Raw genomic sequence first — 25,325 nt, 5'->3', positions numbered from 1 at the left:
ATCGGGCCCGAAGCTCTCTGGCTCCTTCAGGAAGCCTCGTCTTAGGCAGAAAAGACACAAACTTAATGGTGCACCAGGCTCCAGTTGCTCCCTTTTTTACTGACAGACTCTGATGAATCACTAGTGTATAAGGTGGCAGGTGGGACCACAATAACTGCCTCAAGAAGGAAAGGCCTTCCTCACCTGTGTTGGTGTGATGTGGCTGATGTCCTCTGATGCCAGCTGTTTCAGGAGTGTGGTCTTGCCTGCATTATCCAGTCCCAAGAGGAGGATTCTCACCTCCTGGTCTGGGGTGCTTTTTAGTTTGCGCAGGATTGACAGTAAACCCTAAATCCACAAGAGAGATCATAGCTGTTATTTCCCCACCCCAACTCTCGCCCCCCCACTATGTCAAGCTCTCCTCCCTTGAAATGGATTCTGTCTGGTGGTGGGTCCCAAGACACCTGAATACCTTTCTGCAGTCCCCATTCCCATTTAATTTCCTACTCCTCCCTTTGCCCCTATTTTCTTCCATCTCAGAGCATCAACAAGGTCTCAGACAGCACAAATGTCACACAGCAGGGTGCCCCGCTGGCTACACTGCTCTTGTCACACAGCTGTTTGACATTCCCTGTGCCAGAGAGACAGTGCCTATGCATACCCTGTGCAGAAGCTGCAGACCAAGTCCTTGCAAGCTCTTCATTACCTTTATCAGAGGGAAAAACCCATGAATTTGATCTGCCTCCTAGTTAACTGCAGGTTACTATGTACCTGACATTGGCTCTTTTCACAGTAACTCCCTGGTCATCTCAAACCCCGTTTATCTGTCTAAAACGTGCTGGACCCATGAGGCACGTGCAGTTCTGATTCTCAGGATGTAGCACTTAACAACTATCTCAGATCACCACACATCCTCGCTAAGAAAAGCACAGTGGATTCCAGTCATTAGCCAGGCTCAGCTCTCTGAGCTGACAGTATCACTCAGGATTAGGAAACAGAATATGCAGGTCAGCTCATTTACAACCACGCACCTTACAGAAGCACACCCAAGCTTCTGTCAGTGCCACCAGTCAGAGACCGGCACCTCTGTAAAATGGCTGGAAAAATATTCTGGATCCTGGCACATAACCAAGAGATGCAAATCACCCAACTTCCATCTGCCTCTCACTGCCCAGCCCACCCCGCAGGAGAGGGGCTGTTGCAGCCAAGGGCACAGGAGCAGGCTGTGACACCAGGCATGCCTGGGTGTCTTTGGGCACGCTGCCACGCTGCTCTGCAGTCCCTGCATGTCAGGGATCCCTCCTCAAAGCCCAAGCAGCACACAGTACTCTGAGACCCTGCCTGCGGACACAGGTGCCCTTGCTACTAATTTGCCTGAGAAAATATAGGAAAGAAATACATTTACAGCCCCTTCTGGAGCCCTCAGCATTCCTGTTCCATCTCTCCCAGACAATTCCCTTGTTGAGGCCCACTAAGACCCAGAACCAGGAAGAAAGTTCAAATATCAGCAGAAACCTGAGCCCATGGGGCCCATATCTCAAGCCTTTTTGTTCTCCCAACTGCAAAATGGAGACAATGCTTCTTGTCGACCTGCAAGGGTGTAATCAGTTAAATATCTTGAAGTGCTTTGTTGCTATGAGGAACTAAACCCTCTAAATATTCCTGCTGAGAGCCAAGGACTATTTGAGCCTTGAAGGTTGCTCCCGATCCCCTCCAGATCGCAGCAATCAGAAACTTGTCCTCAAGATAAAGAGCTGCATGTCGCAGTACAACTGTCTGCAACACATCCCCCATCTCCAGCAGTGTCCTTCTGCCCACTCTGGGAGAGCCCAGCCTCAGCCACTCGGCAAACGCCGCTTCCAACTGCCCACCTCACTGCTCGCAGGTGGGAGTGCTTTGGAAAGGACACGGCACTACAGGTCGTGATGCTAAAGCTTTCAGTAACGCTCAGAGATTCAAAGGCATGTGACATCCAATTCACCCCTGTAAGCTTTTTAGATTTCAGAGTAATTTATTTGGTTTCTGTTAAATTACCAGAATTTAATACCACGGCTCAAAATACATGTGTAATGTGTAAGAAACAGGGAGAAGAGAAGGAACTTAGTAAAACAGGGTTTGAAAAACATCTGTAGAAAGCTGCAGGATTGCCACTGTTGCTGTGCTTTTAAAAAGCACTGAGGAAAGCTGAGGTTCAAAAATTCAGAGCTTGTGCAAGGAACAGCAAAACTGCAGTCTTACTGACTAATAAGCAGGCTCAAGGTATCACCTATTTCATAGGTGATATTCCTTCCTTTCTAGGGAAACGGTGAATTTCCCATTCTTATGGGTCTGACCCAAAGCCAGTGTACATCAGCCAAAGCACTACTGCCGACTTTGGAGAGCTCTGAATCAGGCTCTATTATTTAATAGGTGATATGCAAGTAAAAAACTGGGAATCCAGGCCCTGCTCAAGAGCTGTTAATTAGCAATGGGCTATGCTTGGTAGAGGGTGCCACAGCTGCCCAGTACAGGCACAGGCACAGTAAATCCCCAAACAGCTTTTAGCTGAAGCGTACAGGCCTGTAACACCACGTGCTGGGCCCTGAGGGCCAGATGCTCACAGCTGGCTCTCACCCATGGGCCCATGGCTAATGAATTTGAAGGGTTGTGTTCAGTGCAGCCAGTCACTGCAAGCCCTGCCAGCCCAATAGTTCATCTCCCTGGCCACAGTGCCCAACCCATGTTCTGCCCCAGTGATGGTCTGCACTTCCACACGTCTGAGGGAAGAGAAAAGGAACAGCAGCAAAAATACCTCTAATGGTTACTTGCTTATATGCATGTCCTAAGTGCCCTTGACATCATTAAAAAGCACAAGTTTTAACTGCATGACTAGCAACACATTTTCTTTTCACCTGCCGTCAAATTTACAGTTGTGTTTGTTGGCTTGTAAATCTGTGGATTTCAGCTCAGTGTGGACAGACTCCACAGGAGCAGGAACTCTAAAATTCACACATTCTCCTTCCTTTCTAGGGAAACACTGAATTTCCCGTTCTTATGGGCCTGACCCAAAGCCAATGTACATCAGCCAAAGCACTACTGCCGACTCTGGAGAGCTCTGAATCAGGCCCTATTATTTTAGTTTATTGCTCACAGTTAAAAAAAGAAGCTGTTGAAATGCTAAATCCTATTCACAGCACCACTTGCTAAGAGCAGAGCAGTGTATCCCAGAGCAGATCAGGATTAGGTGCCTTTATATTTCAGAATTCAACTCCAAAATACGGAGCGCAAAGAAATGTATTACAAAGTATTGCTTATCTACCACAGAGCAATTCTCAAGGGTCGGGAAGAGGAACAGTTGTAAATGTTAATAGAGCTTCTCCCATTGTAGATGGATGCTATTTCTGGGCTAGTATGACAGCCTATGAGAAAACGATCAGCATCGTTCCATATTCTACTCAAGTGACACTGCTGCATGGCTGATCACAGGATTATCTGGGGTAGCCAATAGAAGAGAAGATATATATAGAAATAAAAGTATTCTCTAAGGTATAAAGTAAGCTGATTTAAAAGGCTGGAAGACAAGCAAGCCAACATAGAGAAGTGGACTTTATTTCAGTAGCTGCCGGCACAGGTTACATGGTCCGTATATACAACTTAAATCAAGAGCCAAATAATAGTATTGGTTCCTACGACTGTTACTATTTTGTAAATCGTGTTTAAAACGTGAATCCAGCATTCTCCCTGTAGTTAGCAAAGATTTAAAACTAAGGAAGGCCATGCTCAGATGGGTTTATCATTTTTTTCTTTTTAATTTTTTTAATTGGTCTTATGAGCACACTGGCTAGAAAGACAGAAGGCATTTCCTGACAGCTTAGTAGACTGGAAAAAATAACTCAGCAGAGTTCCCTGCTGCATGCCACCACTATGTGGGACAAGCAGCCCCTGTTGCACACACACTGATGGACAAGCACTCCTCTGCTGGCAAACACAATGCTGAAACTAACAGGCTGAGGAGAGTCTGAAAGCAATGCCTTGTCATTGATGGGAGATGTCAGGTAGAAAGCCATGAAATGAGAAGATCTGGTGCAAAGGAGATGCACAGAAGCAACAGAGGAGGAGCACATTTTTGAAGCAGGGCAGGTAACAAATGTCTCGTGCTGGGACTTAGCCAGTAGTGAGAAGGGAGGATTCCCGGGATGCCTGCACGGCAGCCAGGCCAGTGGCACTCGCTCACTGGAGTGTCCAGGGTGAGAAGCAGGACAAGTCTCGAGCAGGCCAGGGTAGATGTGAGCTGGCTGAGGAGCCGCAGAGACGCCTCACAAGAGTGTAAGGGCAGCATGTCAGCTGCACAAAACTAAGCAGACTGCGGCATCTGTAACAGAGAAGGGAACTGCAGATGCTGCTCAGATAATGAACAGCACAGCACGGCAGCGTGTGCAGCCTTTGGAGAAGGGCAGCCAGACAGAGCAACTCAAGGCTGGGCACAGTCAGCCAGCAACCGCTTCTTGGTCACCTCTGGGTTAAGCAAACTATGTCTTATATCAGATTGGCTTGTTTAAAAACATCTTTGTCCTTGGTGGAGAGGGTTTTCTTTACAAGCACCATGAGGAGACAGACTGATGGGGTCAGCAATGAGGAGACTGCATTTTCCAGACAGTGAGCGGGGACATACAGTAAGAAAAAGAGACTCCTGACAATTATTATGAAATCAGAGTGGGGCATTAAATTCGGCGAGGCAACTAAATGGGCAAGAGCACTCATAAACACATCAAGCATGAAAGCAAAGCTAACCATCTTATTAGCATCCTTCAGAAAACAGGGATGTGTGGTTTTATGAAAGAATATCATTCCTAGGTTTAAAATACCCACCAAATTATCAAAGGACTTTCAATTATAGCTGCATGCAGTAATCCTATTCTCTCTCTCAAAAAAAAAAAAAAAATCAGACATATATAAAAATACAGTGACATTTATAGTCCTATCTAAGGGTTTTGTGGGTTTATTCAGCTTTAAATCCACGCTGTATATGGATCTTTTGAACTAGTTGATGCATGTAACTACATCCTGTACCACAGAAGCCACTGAAAGGAAGATTCACTTTATAGGCCAAAGCAAAAATTGGTTTGGGACAAACAGAGCATTGAGATAATCTGTTTAAATATTGTATCAGATTGGCAATATAAAGCCATAATGGAAAGAACAATTTTCCCTTGTACTGAGGGCTGGATACAGGGGGCATGGATAAAAAGCATGGCCCACAAGCTGCTGCAGAGCACAGTTGATTCTTATTAGGAAAGAGAAGTAAATGTATTCTGTTTAACTTTATTAGCCACAAGGCTCAGATAATGAATTTAAAATAAAACCACCCTCAGTCACCACCAATTGCTTATCTACTAGATGTGGATATTTAGGTAGAATCAAATCACTTCACCAAGATGCAATACAGCCACAAAGCTCAGCAGCTCAGCCTGCCATTACGACCACGTCCCCCCATCTCTACACCCCTGCAGAGATGCCATCTTCCCCACTGCTGCAATCACAAGTAACTTGTCTTTATCCTCAATACTCAGCCTAGCACATTTGCCATTGAGGTGACAGCACCTGTCTCCCCACAGCTCCCCAGCACTGCTAAGCTCGATTCTCAAACTTCTGTGCCTTTCCTACAACCGTGGGAGAAACTTCACAAAATATCCATAAAACCAGCCCATGATTCTTCTGCTAATTCCTTCTCTGCCACACCTACAATCCTTGATGAGGTTTAGGCAGCAAACATGTCAAGTTCAAACCTGTCTTGGATTCTCCTTATTCATATCAGTTGGCTATCTCTCACCCCAGAGAGACCATATTTCCATGGCATGGGAGCACCTCCATGCTGTGCCAGCACAGCACCTAGCACAGCTTTGGGCACCAATTTATTTACTTTTAATTAAGCAATATGGTAGCAGTTCACGATTTTTAAAGAGTAAGTTGAAGACAGAGGGTACACATGACGATTTCAGAAAGTCACACAGGAGAAGCTGACACAGGGAAGGACAAGGGGCTTAGTTGAGCCAAATATCCTGCCTTGCGCAGTGGATATATGAGGCTACATTTGTCATCCAGGGTGCAATCCTGCACACACAGAGCTGGAGGAGGGGAGTCCTTCCTCACAACTGCACTGATTAGCTGGTGCCCTGAAGAATGACGTCTGATTACCTTTATCTTCGGCTGCAGAACTGCAAATGTCACTAATGGTCATAAAATCATCCAGTCTTTTTCAAAATACAGCCGAAGTAAATTAATCTATTGAGCACAGTTTATTCAATACTTCTTACTCTGGCAAAACTCCCAAAAAATCATTTGCTTGGTGCATGTCTCCACCATATGGTGTCATTCAATGCAGACTTTCTTTCCTGCATTGAAATCCAAAATTTAATGGAGTCGAGTCACCTACAGAGTTTTTCCAGCTCAAACCTACTAATACAGTTTTCTGTCAAAGAGGTCACACAGCACTTTCCAGTTTGATACATAAACCAATACCAGCATGAATCCTCTTTTCATAATTAAAATCAAACTCCTCTGGTTTCAGCAGGTTTGAAGGAAGTATTTTGCCCTGTGCAGAGAAGAGCCAATGCCCAGCACTGGACAATGTCAGCAGTCTCTGTCTGGTTTCAGAACCTCAAAGTCTTGGCCAGTGACTGGTATGCTCTCCTATCTGCAGGTGGTTTCTTGTATCAATCCCTCAGCAATCAGTAAAATAAACCAAAAAACATGACATTGAACTGTACTGAAACCTAAAGTAGTGAGACACTTATAACCCTTGAAAGCATTTTTTTTTTTTTATGGGACCATTTTAAATAGAGCCTTACTGCCAAGGAACAAGGGACAAAAGAAAGAATTTCTGGGTATGAGGTACACCTAGAGCAGGCAAGACATAGATGCTGGTTTTCCTAGAAACATGAGGTCAGGACTAGAAGAAAGATGCCTATGTATTTAGCTATGCTGGTATTTTATCCGCTCCACCAGATGTGCCTAATGTCAGCTAGACACTCTGTGACTCAGTTTCCTCAACTGTAAAATGGGGCCACACTCTGACAAATCTGGTTTTGACGCAATGATGTCATCTTCAATCAATGCTTTTAGAAAAACACTGGCCATCCTCTGGCCCCAGCATCTATGGATAGCATACCATCTCTCTTGGTAAAGATTGTTATTACAGTGACGAGAAAACCACAAGCTCTGCTTCACACAGCATTTCCTAAACTTTGGAAAGCAGCATATCCTTTCATGTAGCAGCCTCCCTTCGTCCTTGACATGTGCCCACTGCAGATGCCGCTTAACGGTGCCAAAGACTTCAGCACTACACATCTCTCATGCTTTGCAGTTTTATGGCTCGTCCTTCCCTCCATGCTCCAACTATGACCTTCCACCACCCCTGCCCCACAGCTGTGAGAAATGCTGGTATGCTCTGCAGAAGGAGACACTTCCCCTCTGTACTTACTCACTTGGATGAACACTGAAATAATTTAAACCTCAGCATTAACCCTCTTATCACTGGAGTTGGAGCAAGCAGTCGTTGAGGGGAGTTTAAGCAGTTCCCAGCGCAATCAGGATATGGCAGGAACGGGCAGCTACCACGGCTCAGATGACAAGCAGTAAATTGTTACATGAAGCTGTCTGGATCATTTCTGACTGCTGACCCACACCCCCAGGCTGCCATAGCTGCTTTGGATATATTTGCTGCTGTTTCAGAGTTTCTACCACAAATGATTATTCCGTTTTAGTGAAAAGTTGAGAATCTAGAGAGAGAGTGCATCGCTCTCCAATCCCCTGCCCAGTCCGGCCAGCCCACCAGGCACCCCAAAGTGCCACCCACCCTGCCTGAGAGGCTACAATTCAAAAAACAACTCCAAGAAATTGAAAATAGACAAAGAGGCAGTAAAATGTTGTATCAAATAACATGAAAACTGAAGAACACCCAGTCCGCCCTCTCCGCACACAAAGCGCCTGCATAAGAGCAGCCAGATCCCAGACTACACCAGTTTATCAGGACATCATAAGGCAGAAGAGCAGATTTGGCAGCTGCAGGCCAAATGTGTCCCACAAAGCACTGCACTGCTGGAGGCAGCTGCCCTCATCTTTACAGCAGATGTCCATCCTGTGATGGCTTTGGTGCCTGGTGTGACATGCCCCATCACCAACTCATCTAAAATAGAGCAGATCCCACAGGCCTTATCTCAATCTCTTTCTCTGTGGCCCAGCAGGTAGGGATGCAGCCAGAATTAACCCAGTGAAGATGAGAAGCTGCCTTTGGTGCTCTTGTTTACACCTCTTCCCATGCATGAATCCCTCCACGTGCATGAATCCAGCTTGTGTCCAGAGGGCTCCTGGACAAAACAAAGTTTTGCCCTTGGGAAAGCGCCTTTCCCATTGCTATTTTCTTCTCCTTGTGCTCTCTCTTCATGCAGCATTCTCAGGGGTGGCTCCACATCCACGGCAGCTCACTCTCACCACCCCTCACCCATAGTTCTAACCCCTCCTTCCAATCCTCCTTGTACTTTACCAGCATCCCACTTGTCCCACCCCAACTACTCTGGCATCTAAACCCAAATTGTTTCCAACACCTGGATGACTCTGGTCCATCATCCGATGCTTCCTTCAACCTCAATTCAGATTGCACCATACCCTCATCATCTCACCTGTCTCCTAGCATTGCCCTTCACCCAAGACCCCAGTTTCTTCCTTCAATCCACACTGCTACCTCTCAAACAATTCATTTCTCTCCTCCAACACATTTTTTCTCCCTGGGATCTTTCTTTCTCTCATCAGCATCAAAACTCCACTTCCAGTCTTTCCCACAGTTTATTCTTATTTCTTCTTTTTGACCCAGACTGTCCCTCATCTCGCCAGCCCATGGCAGAAAACCCCAGAGCACACAACATCCCAGCAAACTATCCTAGCCAGCCAAGCACTGACTGGGTTTTCCCAGTGACTCACCAGACTGTCCATCCCACCCAACCGGCAGTTTCCTTTCAGCCCCTGAGCACTTTGTCTCAGTCCTGGCCATCTCTGAACACCCAACCCCTTCATCCAGGCTCTCTCTGCCATGACTGAACTCCCCTTCTAAGGCTGTGTATCAAAAACCAGCCCTTCCACCTCAGCAAGCTCTCTTCTAGCTCCCTCAATTCCTATAGCCAGGATCAAGTCCCAGGGTGGCCTCTTCCCACCTCGGCTGGGTTGTCCAGTGTCCCTTTGGAGTCGCAACTGCTCCCAGACTCTTCACAGTCAATCTCTGAACACTACCTTCCATCCTTGCAAGACTCTTCCATTTCTCCTTCCCTTCTCAGGCCACTGCCATCCTGCTCCCCAGCCCTCCCAAGCACCCACCCCTCCACCACACCTTCCACACCTTGACTGAATCAACTCCAGGCACACTGATTCCATTCTAACAAAGACCCCCTCGTAGCATCCTCAAGCCTCTCAGCCTCTGCCTAGACCCAATACACAGAATCACAAAATCAATTAGATTGGAAAAGACCTCTGAGATCATTAAGTCCAACCTATGACCAAACACCACCATGTCAACTAGAGCACGGCACCAAGTGCCTCGTCCAGTCTTTCCAATCTTTCCCTAAACACCTCTGGGGATGGTGACTCCACCACTTCCCTGGGCAGTTCTTTACAACGTCTAATCACCCTTTCTGTGAAGAAGTTCTTCCTAATGTCCAATCTGAGCCTCCCCTCGCACAGCTTGAGGCTATTTCCTCCTGTCCGGTCACTTGGGTCACTTCTACCTGGGAGAAGAGGCTGATCCTCACCTGTCTACAACCTCCTTTCAGGTAGCTGGAGAGTGATAAGGTCACCCCTGAGTTTCTTCTTCTTCAGACTAAACACTCCCAGCTCCCTCAGCCACTCCTCATAGGACTTGTGCACCAGGCCCTTCACCAGTTCTGTTGCCTTTTTTTGGGACTCAACCCCCTTTTTTGTGTCCCCCATAACGTCTTTGTCCTGCCAGGGCCCCAACCCCAGCCAGGGTCTTCCATGGCTGGAGGCCCCAAACTTACACAGTTCTCATCCCGTTGTATGGGTGCCCCCAAGCTGCACAGCCCCAGGCCCCCACACCGGACTGGACGCCCCAGGTGGGCACTCACACCCCAGGCCCGCCAGAGTCCCTGGGTGGGAGACTCATCACAGGATGGGTCAGGCTGCAGAGCACCCCAGTCAATCATCTGGTCCAACCTCCTGCTCAGGCAGGGTCCCCCTTGAGCACATGGCACAGGATCGTGTCCAAATGGTTCTGGAATATCTCCAGTGAGGGAGACTCCACAAACTTTCCGGGCAATCTGTTCCAGTGCGTAGTCACTCGCACAGCAAATTCCCCGTATTCAGGTGGAACTTCCCGTGCATCAGTTTCTGCCCGTTACCTCCTGTCCTACTGCCAGAGAGCACCGAGCAGAGCCTGGCTCCGTCCTCTTGGTTCCATCGCCTTGGCACCCCCCCTCATGGCCCGAGGCCTGCCCGTGCCTGCCATGAGCCCGGCCGGGCCCGACAGACCCTCCGGCCCCCATCACCCCACGCTCCGCGGGGGGATCATCCGCAACCTCAGGCACCCCCCGGCCCCGCTCGCCCCCGCCCCGGCCCCGCTCGCCCCCGCCCCGCTCACCATCCTCGGCGCGGCCCGGGGTTACCATGGGCAACTGCGTCACACCCGCCCCGCGCGCCGACGTGCCCGCGCCGGGGGGAGGAGCCAGCGGCGGCCCCGCCCCCAGCCGTGCATGCGTACGGGGCGGCCCTGCCGGGGGCGGTGGGCGCGGCCGCTCGGGGCTCTGTGATTGGCTGGGGGCGGCCACGCCCCGGAGCGCGGGGGCGGGTGAGGGACACGTGGGCGGGAGGCGGGAGAGGGGCCTGGCAGCGCAGGTGGGGCACGTGGGGACGCGACGGGACGGGCAGGGCTGGGGCGGGGGTGCGCCGAGCCGTGCCGGGCCGGGCCGTGCCGAGCCGTGCCGAGCCGTGCCGGGCCGTGCCGTGCCGTGCCGTGCCGTGCCGGAGGTGTGCTGGGGCTGTACCATGCCGGGCCGAGCCTGGGGTGTGCTGAACTGAGCCTGGGGGTGTGCTGAGCTGTGCTATGCCTTCCAGAGAATGGCAAGGAAATTGGTGAAGGGTCTGGAGCTCAAGTCTTATGAGGAGTGGCTGAGGGAGCTGGGCGTGTTTAAGAGTGTTTAACCTGGAGAAAAGGCTCAGGGGGACCTTATTGCTGTCTACAACTACCTTTGAAACGAGGTTGTAGCTAGGTGAGAGTGGGCTGCTTCTCCCAGGCAACCAGCGACAGGACGAGAGGATATAGTCTGAAGCTGTGCCAGGGGAGGTTCAGGTTGGACGTTAGTAAGAATTTCTTTACCAAAGGGGTGATTAGACATTGGAAAGGACTGCCGAGGGAGGTGGTGGAGTCACAATCCCTGGAGGTGTTTAAGGAAAGACTGAACATGGCACTTGCTGCCATGCTGTAGTTGACATGGTGATGTTTGGTCATAGGTTGGACTCAGATGATCTCAGAAGTATTTTCCAGACTAATACATTCTGTGGTTCTGTGCTGTGCAACAGTGGGCATGTGGTGCAGCACCCCAGGGAGCACACAGGGCAATGCCATGGCAGTGCAGAGCGGCATCAGAGGGATGTGCAGGACGGTGCCATGGGGGACACAGCACAGTGTGGGGGTGCTGTGCTCTGCACACACGGGGGTTGCAGTGCAGTGCCCCTGTGGGAGTGCCTGGAGGGCAGCCTTGTGGAGGGGTGAGCTGGGCCCTACAGTGCTGTGCAGCACCATCCCACCCCAAGGAGGGGGTGCCAGGTGCTGTGGGGTGCAGCACAAGTGGGGGGACCGCAGGGAAGAAGGGTGATGTGTGGAGGAGCAGCCTCACTGCAGTGTTCGGCTGACAGCAGGAGTGCAGGGGCCTCCTGGGCTTAGGGCTGCTGAAAGTCCAATTGTCCTGTTAAACATAAACCTGCCACGGCTCTCACCCAGTTGACTGCTCCTGTGGCCGTGGCAGGCCTGCACTCAATGAGCAAGCAAGGCAGGATCCTGCTGAGTGGCTTTTTCCCCCTGCCCAGACTCACAGCAAAATGGCCACCATTCCCCTTGGCTTCAACATCGACTCCCCACGCTGGGACCAGAGCACGTTCGTGGGGCGCCTGAAGCATTTCCTCAACATCACCGACCCTCGGACAGTGCTGGTGCCGGAGGAGGAGCTGGACCGGGCCAAGGCCCTGGTGGAGGGCTGCAGGTGAGGGGCAGGGGTGCAGCTGGAGCAAGTGCCATGCCTGTGTTCATGGCCATCCCAACCACTGTGCAGTGTTGCAGGGGGATGGAGGCAGTCATTCCCAATCAGGTACACTGTGATGTAACATCTTTTGGAGGTAGTTTTGTGGGGGGTTCCCAGGCTTATCCCAGGAGCCTCAAGCTGTGACATGCATCCTCCTCAGGAGATGTTTCCCCTGCCTTTCATGTGGTGCCCAGCGCGCTCTGCCTCGGCAGTGCCAGGTGCTGGCGGGTCTGTGCAGCTTCCCCTGATGGGCTTTGGGCTTGCAGGGCCGGGGTGGTGCCGCCAGGAAGCAGCCAGGAGCAGCTGCTCTATGCCAAGAAGCTGTACGACTCAGCCTTCCACCCTGACAGCGGTGAGAAGATGAACTTCATTGGGAGGATGTCCTTCCAGGTGCCGGGGGGCATGGCCATCACTGGCTGCATGCTCCAGTTCTATCGGTGAGCTCCTGGGTACACCATGCTGGGGACACAGCCCTGACAGCCCCCAGCCCCTCTCGAGGTCGCCAGTGGCCAGAACATGGCCAGTCTGCCTCCTCTGGGGCTGGGTGCTGGCCAAGGCATGCCCATGGCTGCTGTGCTTGGCTGTGTCCTGTGGTCAAGCCCCATGTCTCTGGGCTCTGTCCCCAGCACCCAGCTTGTAGTAGAAGCATCACAGATTCCCTTGGTCCCTGGCATGGTTGGGGATGGTCTCACCTCACCCTGAGCTCTTCCCAGAGCCCCTGTAATGATTAATACAACCAAATCCTACTTGGCTCGTGCTCTTGGTCTGTGGCCCATAGCAGTCTTTGGAACCGAGGATCAAATGTGCCGCCAGGCCAGGCTGCTTCAGCATCCCCAGCCCCTGCTGACACCTCCCTGCATTTCCCTTCTCCACCCTCCTGCATCCCAGAGCTTGCTCAGACCCACATCTCCCTGTGTCCCTTCCTGCCCCACGTCAGTGTCCCTGAGACACCAGTAGAAACCCAGGCACCCTCATCCCCCAGAGCCGTTTCTGTCTCCATGTGTTCCCTCCTTGCTGCTTGCTTTGACAAAGGCTTATCTCAGTCCAGCAGAGGATGGTTGCCACCCAGCTGAGAGCTGTGTCTCCCACCCCTGCCCAAGTGCCTTGCAGGACTGGGCGCCCCCCTTCCTATGCTCCCCAGGGCAACCAGAACTGCTGGGATCACTTCCCAGCTCTCCCACTGGTTTGTGACTTTGCCACAGTTCCTCAGCTTTCCTTTGGAGACACCATGATGAGTGGATTGCAGGCATCTTGGCTGTCTCCCTGCCAAGCCTGGCAATGGGCACAGGCCTGGCATCCCTGACAGCCCTCGGGTGCTCTCCCGGTCCCTTCCCTCTGCAGGACGGTGCCTGCCGTGGTTTTCTGGCAGTGGGTGAACCAGTCATTTAATGCCTTTGTCAACTACACCAACCGCAACGCTGCCTCCCCCATCTCTCTGAGGTGAGCGGACCCCACAGGATGGAGTGTGTCTATTTGATGCACCCCTGGATGCCCTGTAAAGACTCCTTATGCCGTGTTTTGGGCACAGAAGGAACAGGGCTGAGTCAGAGTTGGTGTTTCTGTTCTCTCCCTTCTTTGAAATCGCTGTCCAGGCAAATCGGGGTGGCTTATGTCACAGCCACCGGTGCAGCCCTGGCCACTGCAGTGGGACTCAACCTCTACACCAAGGTATGCCAGGCCAGGGCCAGGTGAGGCAGCTGGGCACATCCTGCTCTCTCATGCTGATGCCAGCCTGTTTCCTGCAGCGAGCTCCCCCCTTGCTGGCCCGCTGGGTCCCCTTTGCAGCTGTGGCTGCTGCCAACTGTGTCAATATCCCCATGATGCGGCAACAGTAAGTGTCACACGTGTCCTGGGCGCTTGAGGGACCCAGGTCCCTCCAAACGCAAGCTGGTGGCAGCCGGGCTTCTGGGCTGCCTGGGCTCCCTGCCTTGGATTCCCATCCTGGGAGCTGGAGGGAGGTGAACTGGGGTCTGTGCATTTGCAATGCTGTGCCTGTGGTGGAGGATGCTGGGTGGGATGGCTCAGCCTCTACCTGGAGCAGGAGGGGATTTTTGGCTGAGGATAGCCGTTCTGGGATCTGTGCTGGAAGATCCCTCAGACCCAAAGATCTCCTGCATGTCATGGGAGAACCCCAGTCCACGATATCCTGGTGCTGGGACACCCCAGGTTGGGTCCTTGTGGTGACCTGTGTCTGCTGCTCGGGGTCCCCCACAAGTCACAGCACAAGGAGCTCGGGTGCTCTGTGAGGGAATGTCCCCTGGCTCAGCTGCGTGTCCCAAGCAGTGTCTGTCCCTAGCACGGCCAGATCCTGCTGGCAGCTGTGCCCTGAAGATGGCAGCATCGGCTGGGCTGGGGACCGCAGTGCCCCGGGGTGGTGGAGCCCCGTGCCATGGGGCCATCCGGGGATGCTGCGCCAGCACAGCACGAAGGACTCCCCTGGCACCCCATCACCCCGTTGCTGTGTCCTCACGCTTTCCCGGCCACCCTGTCCTCCGCTCACGACTGCCTGTCCCCTTCAGGGAGATCATCAACGGGATCACAGTGACAGATGAGAACAACAATGAGCTTGGCCGCTCCAGGGTGAGTCTGGGGATGGGGATGTGGGTTGGGGCATGTCTCTGCTGGGGCTCACCTACTGCTTTTGCTTGCAGAGGGCGGCAGTGAAGGGCATCGCACAGGTTGTGCTCTCCAGGATCACCATGGCAGCACCGGGCATGAGTGAGTGCGGGGCAGGAGGGTGCACAACTGAACTCCCCTGCTTCAGTTTCCCTCATGATGAAGAGTGAGGGTGTCCCTGCATCCCAGATGGCATTTGCTCTCCTCATCCTGCCATTCCCATCAGAGGCCCCCACGCCCCCAGCCCCTTTGTGCCAAACCACAACCCGGGACACAGGGGGTGCTCCTATGGCAGTTTGGCCCCTCAAGGATGCATCTCGTGCTCTCTGGCCCCAGCTCCTCATCCTGCAGCCTGGCATCCCCTCTGCTCCTGAGACCCTTGAAATGCTGCAAACCCAGCAGGAGAGATGGGAGCATGAGGAGCACAGACTATGCTGCCTGGATGATGGATGTTTGGGGGTCTTGTGTCAGGTCCCTGCTGTCAGCAAACACCCAGTGGCCCCCAGCACAACTAGCTGCTGCCATGGCCTCTACATGGATGGTCCTGCTGGGACAGCCCTGCAGGCTGGCTAGAGGATAGCTGTTCTGGGATCTGGGCTGACCTTTGCTCTCTGTACCTAGTTATTTTGCCCATTGTCATGGAGCGACTGGAGAAATTCACCTTCATGCAGGTGAGTACACGTTTCTCCTGCCAGTGGGTTCCCAGCTGCTGGTATGCTGGGGATCAAATGGGGAGTTGCAGAGCCCGGCTTGCTTTGCTCCCTACTTGAGTCACTGAAGGGACATGGAGAGGCTATGGGAGGGTGGCAGGGTTTGGTGCACACCAGAGGTGTTGGGCATTCAGCGCTATTGAGGGGAGAAGTCTTCTCACGCTGTGACTGGGTCTTCTGGTGAGGCCAGGGACTCATTCCTGGCTCTTCTCTTGCAGCGGATCCGGGTTCTCCATGGGCCTCTGCAGGTGCTGCTCTGTGGGGGCTTGTAAGTATCTCACTGCTCAATTGCCTGTGAGTGCCTGGAGTATGGCTCCAAAGAGATGCTTGAAAAAATACCTCTTTCCCAGAAGGGATTGCAAAGCTGCTTACATTTCAGCTTGGGCTTTCCTCAGTTATTGGGAGTCATGGGGTGTGAGCAGCACCTCTTGGGCTAAAACCCCTGTGGCTGGAGGGCAAACAGGCTGTGATCCCAAGACTAATGCTCTGCTCTTTGTCCCGCAGCCTCCTCTTCATGGTGCCAGCAGCCTGTGCCCTCTTCCCACAGCAATGGTACCTGTTCCACTGCTTCTTCCTCCTTCATGGGATCTCAGGAGCCTTCCTCCTCCCCTAGTTCTTCTCAGCCCATCCCAGGAGAAGCATGATGGGCACCCACCCTTCAACCCGAGGCAGCGCCTGCCTGTACATGCTGGTGCCCAGGGCAGCAGGAGAGCATGTGCCTCCCCTGCTCTGTGAGCTCTGTGCTGGGAGTATCAGGACAGCCAGCTCCATGGGCAGCTCTCTGCCTTCCAGCCCTGGGAGGGAAGGGTTGTGGGTCTTGCCATGAGCCTGCAAGATCCCAGGGACTGCAGATGACCTCAAATGGCAATAGGGAGGGAGGGTGGCTTGACTGGTGGTTGGGGAGGAGAATCATGGCTCTCAGTGTGTATCCCCTCTCCCCACAGCTCTCTTGCACTGGCTGACCTTGAGCTGGAGCTGCGTGACAGCATTGTGGCCAAGCACGGGGACAAAGTACCATATGTCTATTTTAACAAAGGACTGTGAATGGAGACTACCTCAGGAGCCATCGCACCCCTCTGGCCTCCTGCCACCACCAATCCCATGTCCCCTGAGCAGGGTCAGAGGCACAGTCCAGCCCAGGACAGTCCAGCCCAGATCTGCTCCCCCACCCAACACCTTCTCTGCAGCCTTCTTCCACTGTAGAAGCAGGATCTGACTCTCCATGTCCAGCTTGCAGCACTTCGGCTTGTCCTGAGCCACCCCCATCTGCTGCTGGCCACGTCCCAGCCTTCCCATGTCCCTCTTGCCCTGAGGGATGCCTGCACTTCCTGTGCCTTCCTTTGACCCTGCACACGAGGATCTGCCCAGCCTGTCTGGGCCTCATTGGTTTGGCCCCATGAGGCATGAGGCTCTCTCCCTTGGGGCTCAGAGCACAGTTCTACCTCCAAAAGCAGGTATCCTGCCATGGTACCAGCAACCAAACCACATTCCTGCCTTTAATCACCACAGTAGCCTCTTCCCAAGAGCTAGATCATGTCTTGGCAGGTGTGAAGGGACCTGTTCTGTCTGTACCGTGAGAGTGACCATCCCAAAGTCCAGAGGCCAATGCTTGGACTGTGCCTTCCTTGCTCTCAGGTTCAGGTTCTATTCACTCTGTGATTGCCACAACCCAGGAAGAAATAGCTAATTGTTTTAAGCTCTAATTTTTTCATTCCTCTGAGCACAAGAGGTAGCTGTCACCCTTGTCCTACATCTCTGGTCCCCACCTAGAACCATGAAACTGCGGCTTTACAGGACAATTGTCTCTGTGCCCCTTTTGATGTGGGGAAGACACAGAAATCACGGAACTGTTAGGGTTGGAAGGACCTCTGGAGGTCATCTATTCCAGACCCCCTGCCAAGGCAGGGTCACTAGAGCAGGTTACACAGGAATGTATCCAGGTGAATTTTGAGTATCTCCAGAGAGGGAGACTCCACAACCTGCCTGGGCAGCCTGTTGCAGTGCTTTGCCACCCTCAGTGTAAAGAATTTCTTCCTCATGTTGAGGTGGAACTTCTCGTGGTTTAGTTTATGGCCATTGCTCCTTGTCCTATCGCTGGGCACCGCTGAAAAGAGGCTGGCACTGTGTTCTTGGCACCTGCCTCTGAGACATTTATGTGCATTGATGAGATCCCTCTCAGTCTTCTTTTCTCCAGACTGAACAGGCCTGGCTGCCACAGTCTCTCCTCATAAGACATGCTCCAAATCCCTCATCATCTTTTTGGCCCTCCACTGAACCCTCTCCAGTAGCTTCTCTCTTTATTGTCACAGAGCTGTCAAGGCATTAACTCAGGCTTCTGAATAGCAGCACTGCAAACGACAGAGGAAGGTTGAAAAATAAATGCGGTGATTTTCAAAAAACAGCTGTGGGTTGTGCTTCTGGCTGATCTCTGTGTGTCTCTGGGTTGGGCTGCTGTGTGGATCTCAAGCTTGCCTTGGAAGGGAAAGGTGTGGGCTTTGTGACTGACCAATCATCAGGGTGAGGGTGAGCAAAGGGGCCAGGAGAAGGAGGAAGAGTGTAAGGGATGGCATGAGCTCTGAAACTCTTGGGCATTCAATGGTAGCCTTCCTCAAGAGGTTTGTGGGGCTGCAGAGTCCCAGGGCAAGTGACAAAAGGTGATTGTGCTGTGCTCCCAGTGACACTCATCCTCTTGTGGGCCTCAGGAGGATGACTCTGGGTGACCCTTCCTACACCAATGGGTGCTGTTTATCTTCATGGCCAGTCAGAGTTTCATGATGCTATCTTGGGTCTGCCATGAGGCTTCTCCCACTCCAAAGAAGACCAGCTTGAGTGTGCTGCAGCCTAGTTTGGGAGAGAAAGGAGCCCAAATCCTGGACTAAAGCCGCTGCTTTTAACCAGCTGCATCCAGGCTCTCTGCTTGCTGATGAACATCCCTTGGTGGGACAAACCTGTTTCTAAAAAGCCACATGACGTGGCTGCTCCGAGAGCACCATGGCCCAGTGGATGATCCCTGCTCCTCCCTCCAGTCAGGGATCCCTGTCAGATCTCTGGGGCAGCAGCATTCTCGCATCAGCCACATGCCTGAGTAGAGACACATTAACCACTCTGCTCCTTCAGGGAGAGCAGCCAAACCCAAAAGGTACCTCTTGAAGTGCCAAGATGTATCCACAGCAGGTTTCCTTCTGCCAAAGCTGCAACAGGCAAGGGACAATGTCTCCAACCACATGTAGCTACTGCTAGAAAGCTAAAACAGAGCTCTGAAACAATTAATAGTGGAGCTGAAAGTAGGAAAACATGTCCAAACTTGTCTATCTGTTCCCTGGACATTATTAGATCTCTTGTTAAAGCACAATTAAAATAGTTAAGCACATGGAATTAAAGAGATGTCACCCCTGTTGGGAGTGGAGAGAAGCCACAAGAAGACATCTCTGCTCTCTGCTTTTCTTAAGCTCCTTAGCTCGAGCTGCTCTTGTCCTACACCCAAATGAGCTGTGAGGACTTTCAGAAAAGTACCTGTAGCAATCTTTTGGGTCCAAGGTGCCCCTGGCATGCTTGGCAGCACAATGATATTTGTAAAATGATGTGCTGTAGCACCCAAAAACTGCCCTTCCCCTGTGCATCACAGCAACATTCTTGCTGTTCACCCTTCCTGCCTTGGCAGTTTGGAGGGGTCCTGGCAGGGCAGGGGGCTCTGTAGCCAGTGATTCTGGGGCAGCAGCCACACGAAGCCAAGCTTGGGACCATGGCAGCAAGGCCTCAGCCATTTGGCCACTCATTTTTTTCCTGTCCCCAGCCATACTGGAGGGGCAGTGGAGCACAGAGACCCTGAAGTGCTGTTGCCATCTCACATCAGCTCTTTCCCTGCCCTGGGGAGTGGGACATGGTGCAGTTTATTGCTTTTGGACAGAGGTAGAGGTTTGCTCTGGGCTTGTAGAATTGGCAAGCCATCCTCAAGACAGACCTTCCCCCCCACCTCCCTGAGCTTGTAGCAGTGGATTCCCTTTTCAGATGGACATGGATTTATGCCAGCTGACAGTTCAGCTCAGCAGGGTTTCTAGGTTTCTAGGTTGTAGCTGGAATAACCCCCCGAGGATTCAAGTCATCTCAACAGCTCACATCACTCTGGAGATGGTCACTGCAGCCAGTGCCTGCCAGCCCTCCCCAAAACCATAGATAACTCCGCAGCCTGCCTTGGTCTCATTGGGGAGCAGAGGAGTTGCTTCCAAGCTGTGGCCAGCCTGGCCTCCATTTCCCATTGCAACAGGAAGGAAATCTCATTGCAGAGTCAGAGCCAGACAAATCCCCGCTTGGGAAGCGCAGCAAGTGCTAATTGCTCTCCGGCAATGAGTCACACCTGATCTAGATTTGTCCTGTGCTCTGGTGAACTCCATGACTTCTCCCTGCTGTGCCTCTAATTTCAGGGCTGGCTGGGAACAGGAATAAAGCTCCTTCAATAACTGTGTGTGGCGGAAATGTCAGTGTTCCAGCATGTTTACGACCTCACTTCAAATGGTAACCACACCAAAGATGTCACGTCGGTCTGCAGCAGAGCCTGAGTAGGGGCTGGGGAGGCATGGGAGAATGCTGGGCTCTCTCAGGCACTGGCAGTCCCAGCGGGAGGGCTTGGCCAAGGACTGGTGGGAGGCCGGGATCTGGCTGGCACAGGAAGAGGAGCGAGCATGGTGTGATGGGTGAACGCCTGCTGGCCCATGCCAGCAGCAGGCAGGTGAGCTGATCCGGCAGGGCTAGGTGTGCCCGAGGACTGCCCTGATAGAAAAATGCCAGGGCAGGAGATAAGATGCTAAATCGATTTTTTTTCCTTGGCCTTTCCTAACATGTTATCTGAGCATCTGATAAACCTTTTCTTGCTGATCCAGCCTGGAGGCCGTCTGGCACGCTGGGAACGGCAGTGTAGAAACCCTCTGACACTGCCCCAGAAACATGGGCTGTCTCACCCAAGCTGTGAATCAATGCCAAGTGCCGGTGCCCCTACTCCTGCTGGGAGTGTGCACGTTCACTATGTGGGGACACGCAGGGACACAGCCGCAGCGGGAGATCCTCTTCTCCATGCTGCTCCTGTCTCCCAGTGGTGCTGGCACCAACACATTGCTACCCACTGGATGCCTTAAGTCCAGTGCCATGCTGCTGCTGCCATCCCAGCACCCTCTCCATGCCCCTATTCCCGGTGTACCCCAGGTCCGGGCGGGCTGTTGGAGTTTGGGGCAATGTGAGAGCACTGGGGAGCAGGCTGAGCAGGGGTCATGGTGAGCAGGAGTGACCAGGTGAATGAGGATGAGTGCCTGGCTGCCATAGGGAGGCTGTGGCTGTGCAGGAGGATGCCTGTGGACTCCCTTTTCGCAGTGCCCAGTTGTGCTCACGGGGTTCCATTGCGGGGGAGGGTGCAGCCCCGCACCCCTTTCCAGCCAGTTCCTCCACTCACAACATGGCGGCCCGAGTACGACCGCAGGCTCCCTCCCCACTGCGCCACACTCAAGATGGTAGCTCGCTGCCAGCGGATCCCGCCCCTCCCCGTTTTGCCCTAAGCGACATCGCGCTGAGCCAATGGGAAGCCGAGATCCGCGCCGCCCGCCCAATAGACGAGCGCCGGGGGTGGGTCCGGGCGCGGGGTGCCCCTGGGCTCCCGTCCCGGGCCGCAGTCGGGCCGGGGAGGCGGGAGCGGGGGGTGGGGGGGATGGCGAGGAGGCTCCGCGCCGCCATGGCCCTGCTGCTGCTCCAGGCCCTGCCCGAGGGGCTGCCCGCCGGCGCGGAGCCCGCCCAGGTATGGGGGGGCTGCTCGAGGGGGTCTGGGGTCGCGCCGTGCCGGGGCGCTGCGTTCCTGGGAAGGGGGACGGCTGTGAGTGCGGGGAGCTGCGCCGCCCCTTGGGACAGGGGGTCTGGCGGGGCTGGCAGGATGTGCATGAGGTGCCTGAGGGAAGAGGCTTTTGGGGGCCCGCCTAAGGTTTGGGGAGCCCCGTGACTTTAGTGAAGCTGGAGGAGATGCAGAGCCCTGGGTCTGGCGGTTGCTGTGTACCGGGGAGATGGAGAGGTGGTGTAGGGGTCCATGCACGGCTGGCAGTGCCGCTTGCAGGGGCTTTGTGCGGCAGAGTGGCTGCAGGACGAAGGAGAAAGGTGTTTGACTGGACACCAAGGGAGAGGTGGCTGTAGTGAGGGCAGGAAGCGGGAGCTGGCAGGTGCGCAGGGGCCTGCGGGTGGAGGTGCAGGTGTCTATTGGGGGTGGTGACAGGGAGCAAGGTGACCTGTCAGGGGACAGGGCTGAAGGAGGTTTGGAGTGAGCTGGAGGCTGGCAGTGGGGTAGCTGGCCAGAGGACATGGGTCAGCAGGAAAGTGGGACTTGTGTGGTGCTGCCCAGGATAGGTGGGCTGGTCTTCCCGTGGCAGGAACAGCGGAGAGGAGGTTCGGCGCAAACCTGTGGGCAGCGGGGAGGAAGAGGGAGCGTGTTTCAGCTGGGATGAGGGGAGCTAGGCCTTGTTTTTGTAGGCTCTGAGCACCTGCTTACTACTTTTGTCACGCCTGGAAAGGGTTTTAATGAAGTTTGCTCCCTCTTTTTCATCTCTTTACTCTATTTCTTGTCTATGCTGCAATATGTACTGTTCACATCTTCAGTGGTGGTCTTGAGTCCAGCAGTGTAGACACCTATAACTTCTCCCAGCTTGATGTGTATGTTCAGTGACACTCAGCGAGGACTGCACTCGGCCAAGCAATCTGTGCACGACATGGATCTTATGGTTCATGGAGTCAGTATGTCTTTTTCACCCCATGGAGAGCATGGATGGAATATGATGACTTTTGGTTTGATATGGTGTATTCTGTGTAAGGTACAAATCAGAGTTTGCATTTGTTGAAGGTCAGAGATAGTGAGATGCTGATCTGTCACTGTAGGTCACAGGTGCCATGGGGTGCATTGTGCTTAATGTCACAGGGATGCAGACAGATGTGTGTCCTTCTTGAAGGCGTTCACTAAAATACTTCTCAAGACTTCTGCAGAAGGAGGAGGCGAGGAGTTTATGATTACAGATGTTATTCCTCTTTTGAATTCTGTTCTTTTTTCAAGGTGTTGAGAGCACCACATCTACTTTAAAAGCTGTGTAATTTGCTGTTGGTAGTGCCGTCCCAAATCCCCTTCAGCCACACTGAGGCTAAGGCTTGACTGTTGCTTCCCTAGGGAGCCAGATGCAGGATTGTGTTGAGCTTTGTGTGTTCCACATTGTCTCAACTGCCTTTAACAGATGGAAGTCCTGGTGCTTTCTCCATTTCACCTGCAGGCCGAGGTATATAAACTGAATGTAAACAAGCACATCTCAGAACCGTTTTGCTCTCTGGTTGTTGTGGTACCCAGCTGTGAGCAGTGGTCAGGTGGTAGGATTATCTGTATGGTAGCTGTGAGTCTCTTCAACCCTATACATGCTAATAAAAATGTCATACCTGCTCTGAAGACTGCAAGATGCTCCCTGCCTCAGACAGTTTATACATTAGTCAAAGGAATAGGAAGTAGAAAAGGAGGAAAGGAAAAAGGAGGAGGGCGTGGAAGCAATCGTACAGCTGGATTTCATGTGGAACAGTGGCATTTTTGACTTGTTATACTTTCTAGTCAGTCACCAGAAATAATCCTAAAATAATATGCCTTGAGTGGTACAACACATGAGAGTGGGGGAGAACAGGTTTGGCTGCCTACGTTTTCTTTAAGAGCACTTGGATAGGGATGCATCTTTTACTCATTTTCTTTCCATAGTTTGTCTATACAAAGCTCTCACAGCTTATTTTAGATCTTAAATGTATACTCTGTCTGTCAAAAGGCTGGTATCTCACTGCACACTAGAGATTGACAGCTGCCCACTCAAAAACCAGAGTGGTAATGTAGGATCTTGAGAAATGAGCATGTAACAAAACTTCATCTGCTTTGGTGTTGCCTTAGAGCCTGATTTCCTCAGAGCCAATGAGTTCATAGAGAAGGCCTGCAGCAGGACAGTGCTGGACTTGGAAGATCTCTGCACCAAAGGTTCCTGTGTTTCTACCTGAAACCCTGACAGCATTTGTCTCTTGTCCTCTCCAGAGTGCTGCTGCCCTTGCTACGTCTGGTGACTGCTGCCTCCTTCCATATACCTTGCAGACATTTGCTATGTCCTGATTGCTTCTGCTGTCAGGGAGAGCTTCTTGCTCAGGGTCTGCGCCCCCTCACCTGGAAGAACCGTACCACAGACCCAGTGGTCTAAGGCTGGGCTGCAAGAAATGTGTCCTTTAAATAATTCAGGAGGTGGAGCTGTACTGCCTAGCACTGAACAAACATTCAGGAGAACACACTGTGCTCTGCAGGAGGGTCTGATGTTTCAGGTTAAAATAAGTCCAGACTGCCCAGGATCATCAAAAACCTTTCTTTTAACTAAGGTGGATGGAGGAGGATACGATGAGCTTATTACCTTCTATCCCGAGTCCAAGTTTATCTGTCTCCATGACTATTCATTGCAGTTTCACTTGTAATCAGAGCACAAAACTCTATTAACTTGAGTGGAAGCATTTATTAGTAGATTACAGGCAGAAGTATTCCAATTATGTTGTAATAAAATCAGGATAAGCATCACTGGAAGAAGAAATCTAGCCATGTTCAGTAGCAGCTGTAGAAGTATAGCCTTAGCAGCACACCTTAGCTGTTTGCTCCCTCTTGGTTTGAGGCAGAAGGAAATAAGAAATCAATATATTGTAAAATGAACTGGATAAAATTTGTAATGAAAAACTTCAAACATTAATCATTTTTCTATTGTAGTTTGTCTCTACAGGGCAGAATAAAGGTTATTTGACCATCTCAACCATCTGTCTGCTTCCCATGCCTGCAGCTTAATTATCACATAGTTTTCTCAACTGTTGTTTTCTTTAAAAACAAGAGATTTAAGTGAATGTTAACTATGTGACAAGTCTGTGGAATCCATCTTTCTCTAATAAGGTGGTTTTGAGCCAAAATCTGGCTGAAGCATGTGTTCTTCTTAAAGACTGATTTCATCCCAAATTAAAGAGTTTGCTTGAAGTACTGTGACCTGAGGCATGATTCATCATATGTGACAAAGAGAAGAGATCCTTGCTTTAAGGAATAACTCAGCATGACTGTCACTGTGGCTAACACCCCTGTAACACAGAGTTTCTGTCCAAGGCTGTGACCACAGATCTGATTGCACTAATGTGGAGTTACCACACTTCATCCAAGGCTTTGGCTGGATTCAGGCCCTTTCAGAGCATCACTTCAGGTAGTCTGTGAACTGAACAGCAAAGTTTCAATTCTCATGTAACAGAGTCTCCTCATCTGTAAATTTAAAACCACTTTTTTGATTAAGGTGAAGGTAACTAGTTACAACTGCACTTCTGTGTGTCCTGAAATGCATCAGGTTCCTTCAGGAGGAGAGCTGCTTGAGTAACCATAGGATGTATTTTGCCTGCCATATCTTTGTCTGTGACTTGGTTTTTTGGCTTGCTAATATCCACAATTTTGGCAGGAGGCAGCAGAGATCAAAGTACGTGATGTACTTGCTCAGAAGAGGAACCTCTAAATAACTGCAGGCTGGGTTAAGGACCGCTCTTTCTGCGATGATTTTACCGCCGTGAACTCCGGTGTCTCATCTGTATAGCATGCTTTCCTGCTGATTAAATTTTGTTTGTGAGTTGCACTCATAATTACACGAAATGCTGTAAGAATTTCAACTTGCATCTCTGCAGCTGGGCAGCAGATGGAAAGCCT

General features: G+C 51.9%; 3 protein-coding genes across 7 annotated transcripts in view; 2 read left to right on the top strand and 1 right to left on the bottom strand.

Annotated features, from left to right (window-relative positions):
* ARL3 (ADP ribosylation factor like GTPase 3) overlaps positions 1 to 10,698 on the bottom strand; it is a 30,648-nt gene extending 19,950 nt beyond the window's left edge. Inside the window, exons 1-2 of the mRNA XM_048310951.1 lie at positions 10,601 to 10,698; positions 184 to 327 (exon numbers count right to left, since the gene is read on the bottom strand). Coding sequence (XP_048166908.1) covers positions 184 to 327; positions 10,601 to 10,603 — 147 coding nt within the window. The 5' untranslated portion in view covers positions 10,604 to 10,698. The remainder of the gene's footprint in view (positions 1 to 183; positions 328 to 10,600) is intronic.
* A 130-nt stretch (positions 10,699 to 10,828) lies between these two features.
* Positions 10,829 to 17,605, top strand: SFXN2 (sideroflexin 2). 2 transcript variants are annotated; one of them, XM_048311925.1, is made up of 12 exons: positions 10,829 to 10,854; positions 12,046 to 12,218; positions 12,524 to 12,694; positions 13,599 to 13,697; positions 13,850 to 13,925; positions 14,003 to 14,088; positions 14,777 to 14,837; positions 14,909 to 14,975; positions 15,495 to 15,544; positions 15,802 to 15,851; positions 16,088 to 16,135; positions 16,528 to 17,605. In XM_048311925.1, exons 2-12 carry the CDS (start codon positions 12,058 to 12,060, stop codon positions 16,625 to 16,627), a joined length of 969 nt encoding a protein of 322 aa, XP_048167882.1. In that variant the 5' UTR covers positions 10,829 to 10,854; positions 12,046 to 12,057; the 3' UTR covers positions 16,628 to 17,605. The 2 variants fall into 2 exon arrangements, with proteins under 2 accessions (XP_048167882.1, XP_048167883.1); XM_048311926.1 differs by lacking the exon at positions 10,829 to 10,854 and adding an exon at positions 10,949 to 11,308.
* A 3,540-nt stretch (positions 17,606 to 21,145) lies between these two features.
* The window catches only part of WBP1L (WW domain binding protein 1 like), a 59,465-nt gene continuing 55,285 nt past the window's right edge, over positions 21,146 to 25,325 (top strand). For 2 of the 4 annotated variants that reach the window (XM_048311578.1, XM_048311579.1), the window contains exon 1: positions 21,276 to 21,362. Coding sequence is in view for 2 of the 4 variants with exons in the window: in XM_048311574.1 (XP_048167531.1) it covers positions 21,146 to 21,362 (217 nt within the window). In the remaining 2 variants the exon portion in view is untranslated. Of the gene's footprint in view, positions 21,363 to 25,325 lie in introns of all 4 variants that reach the window. The other 2 variants (XM_048311574.1, XM_048311575.1) reach the window with 2 other exon arrangements.

Source organism: Corvus hawaiiensis, chromosome 8, assembly GCF_020740725.1.
Source record: "Corvus hawaiiensis isolate bCorHaw1 chromosome 8, bCorHaw1.pri.cur, whole genome shotgun sequence".
NCBI classification, from domain to species: Eukaryota; Metazoa; Chordata; class Aves; order Passeriformes; family Corvidae; genus Corvus; species Corvus hawaiiensis.
Note: the sequence above shows the minus strand (reverse complement) of the source record. Positions and strands in the feature narration are given on the sequence as shown.

What these genes read in the sequence shown, in the direction of transcription:
- SFXN2 (XM_048311925.1), top strand. Translation starts at nt 12,058, where the DNA reads ATGGCCACCATTCCCCTTGGCTTCAACATCGACTCCCCACGCTGGGAC. An exon ending in GACTCAACCTCTACACCAAG is followed by an intron (nt 13,926 to 14,002) that starts GTATGCCAGGCC and finishes TGTTTCCTGCAG; the next exon opens with CGAGCTCCCCCCTTGCTGGC. An exon ending in GTGCTGCTCTGTGGGGGCTT is followed by an intron (nt 15,852 to 16,087) that starts GTAAGTATCTCA and finishes TTTGTCCCGCAG; the next exon opens with CCTCCTCTTCATGGTGCCAG.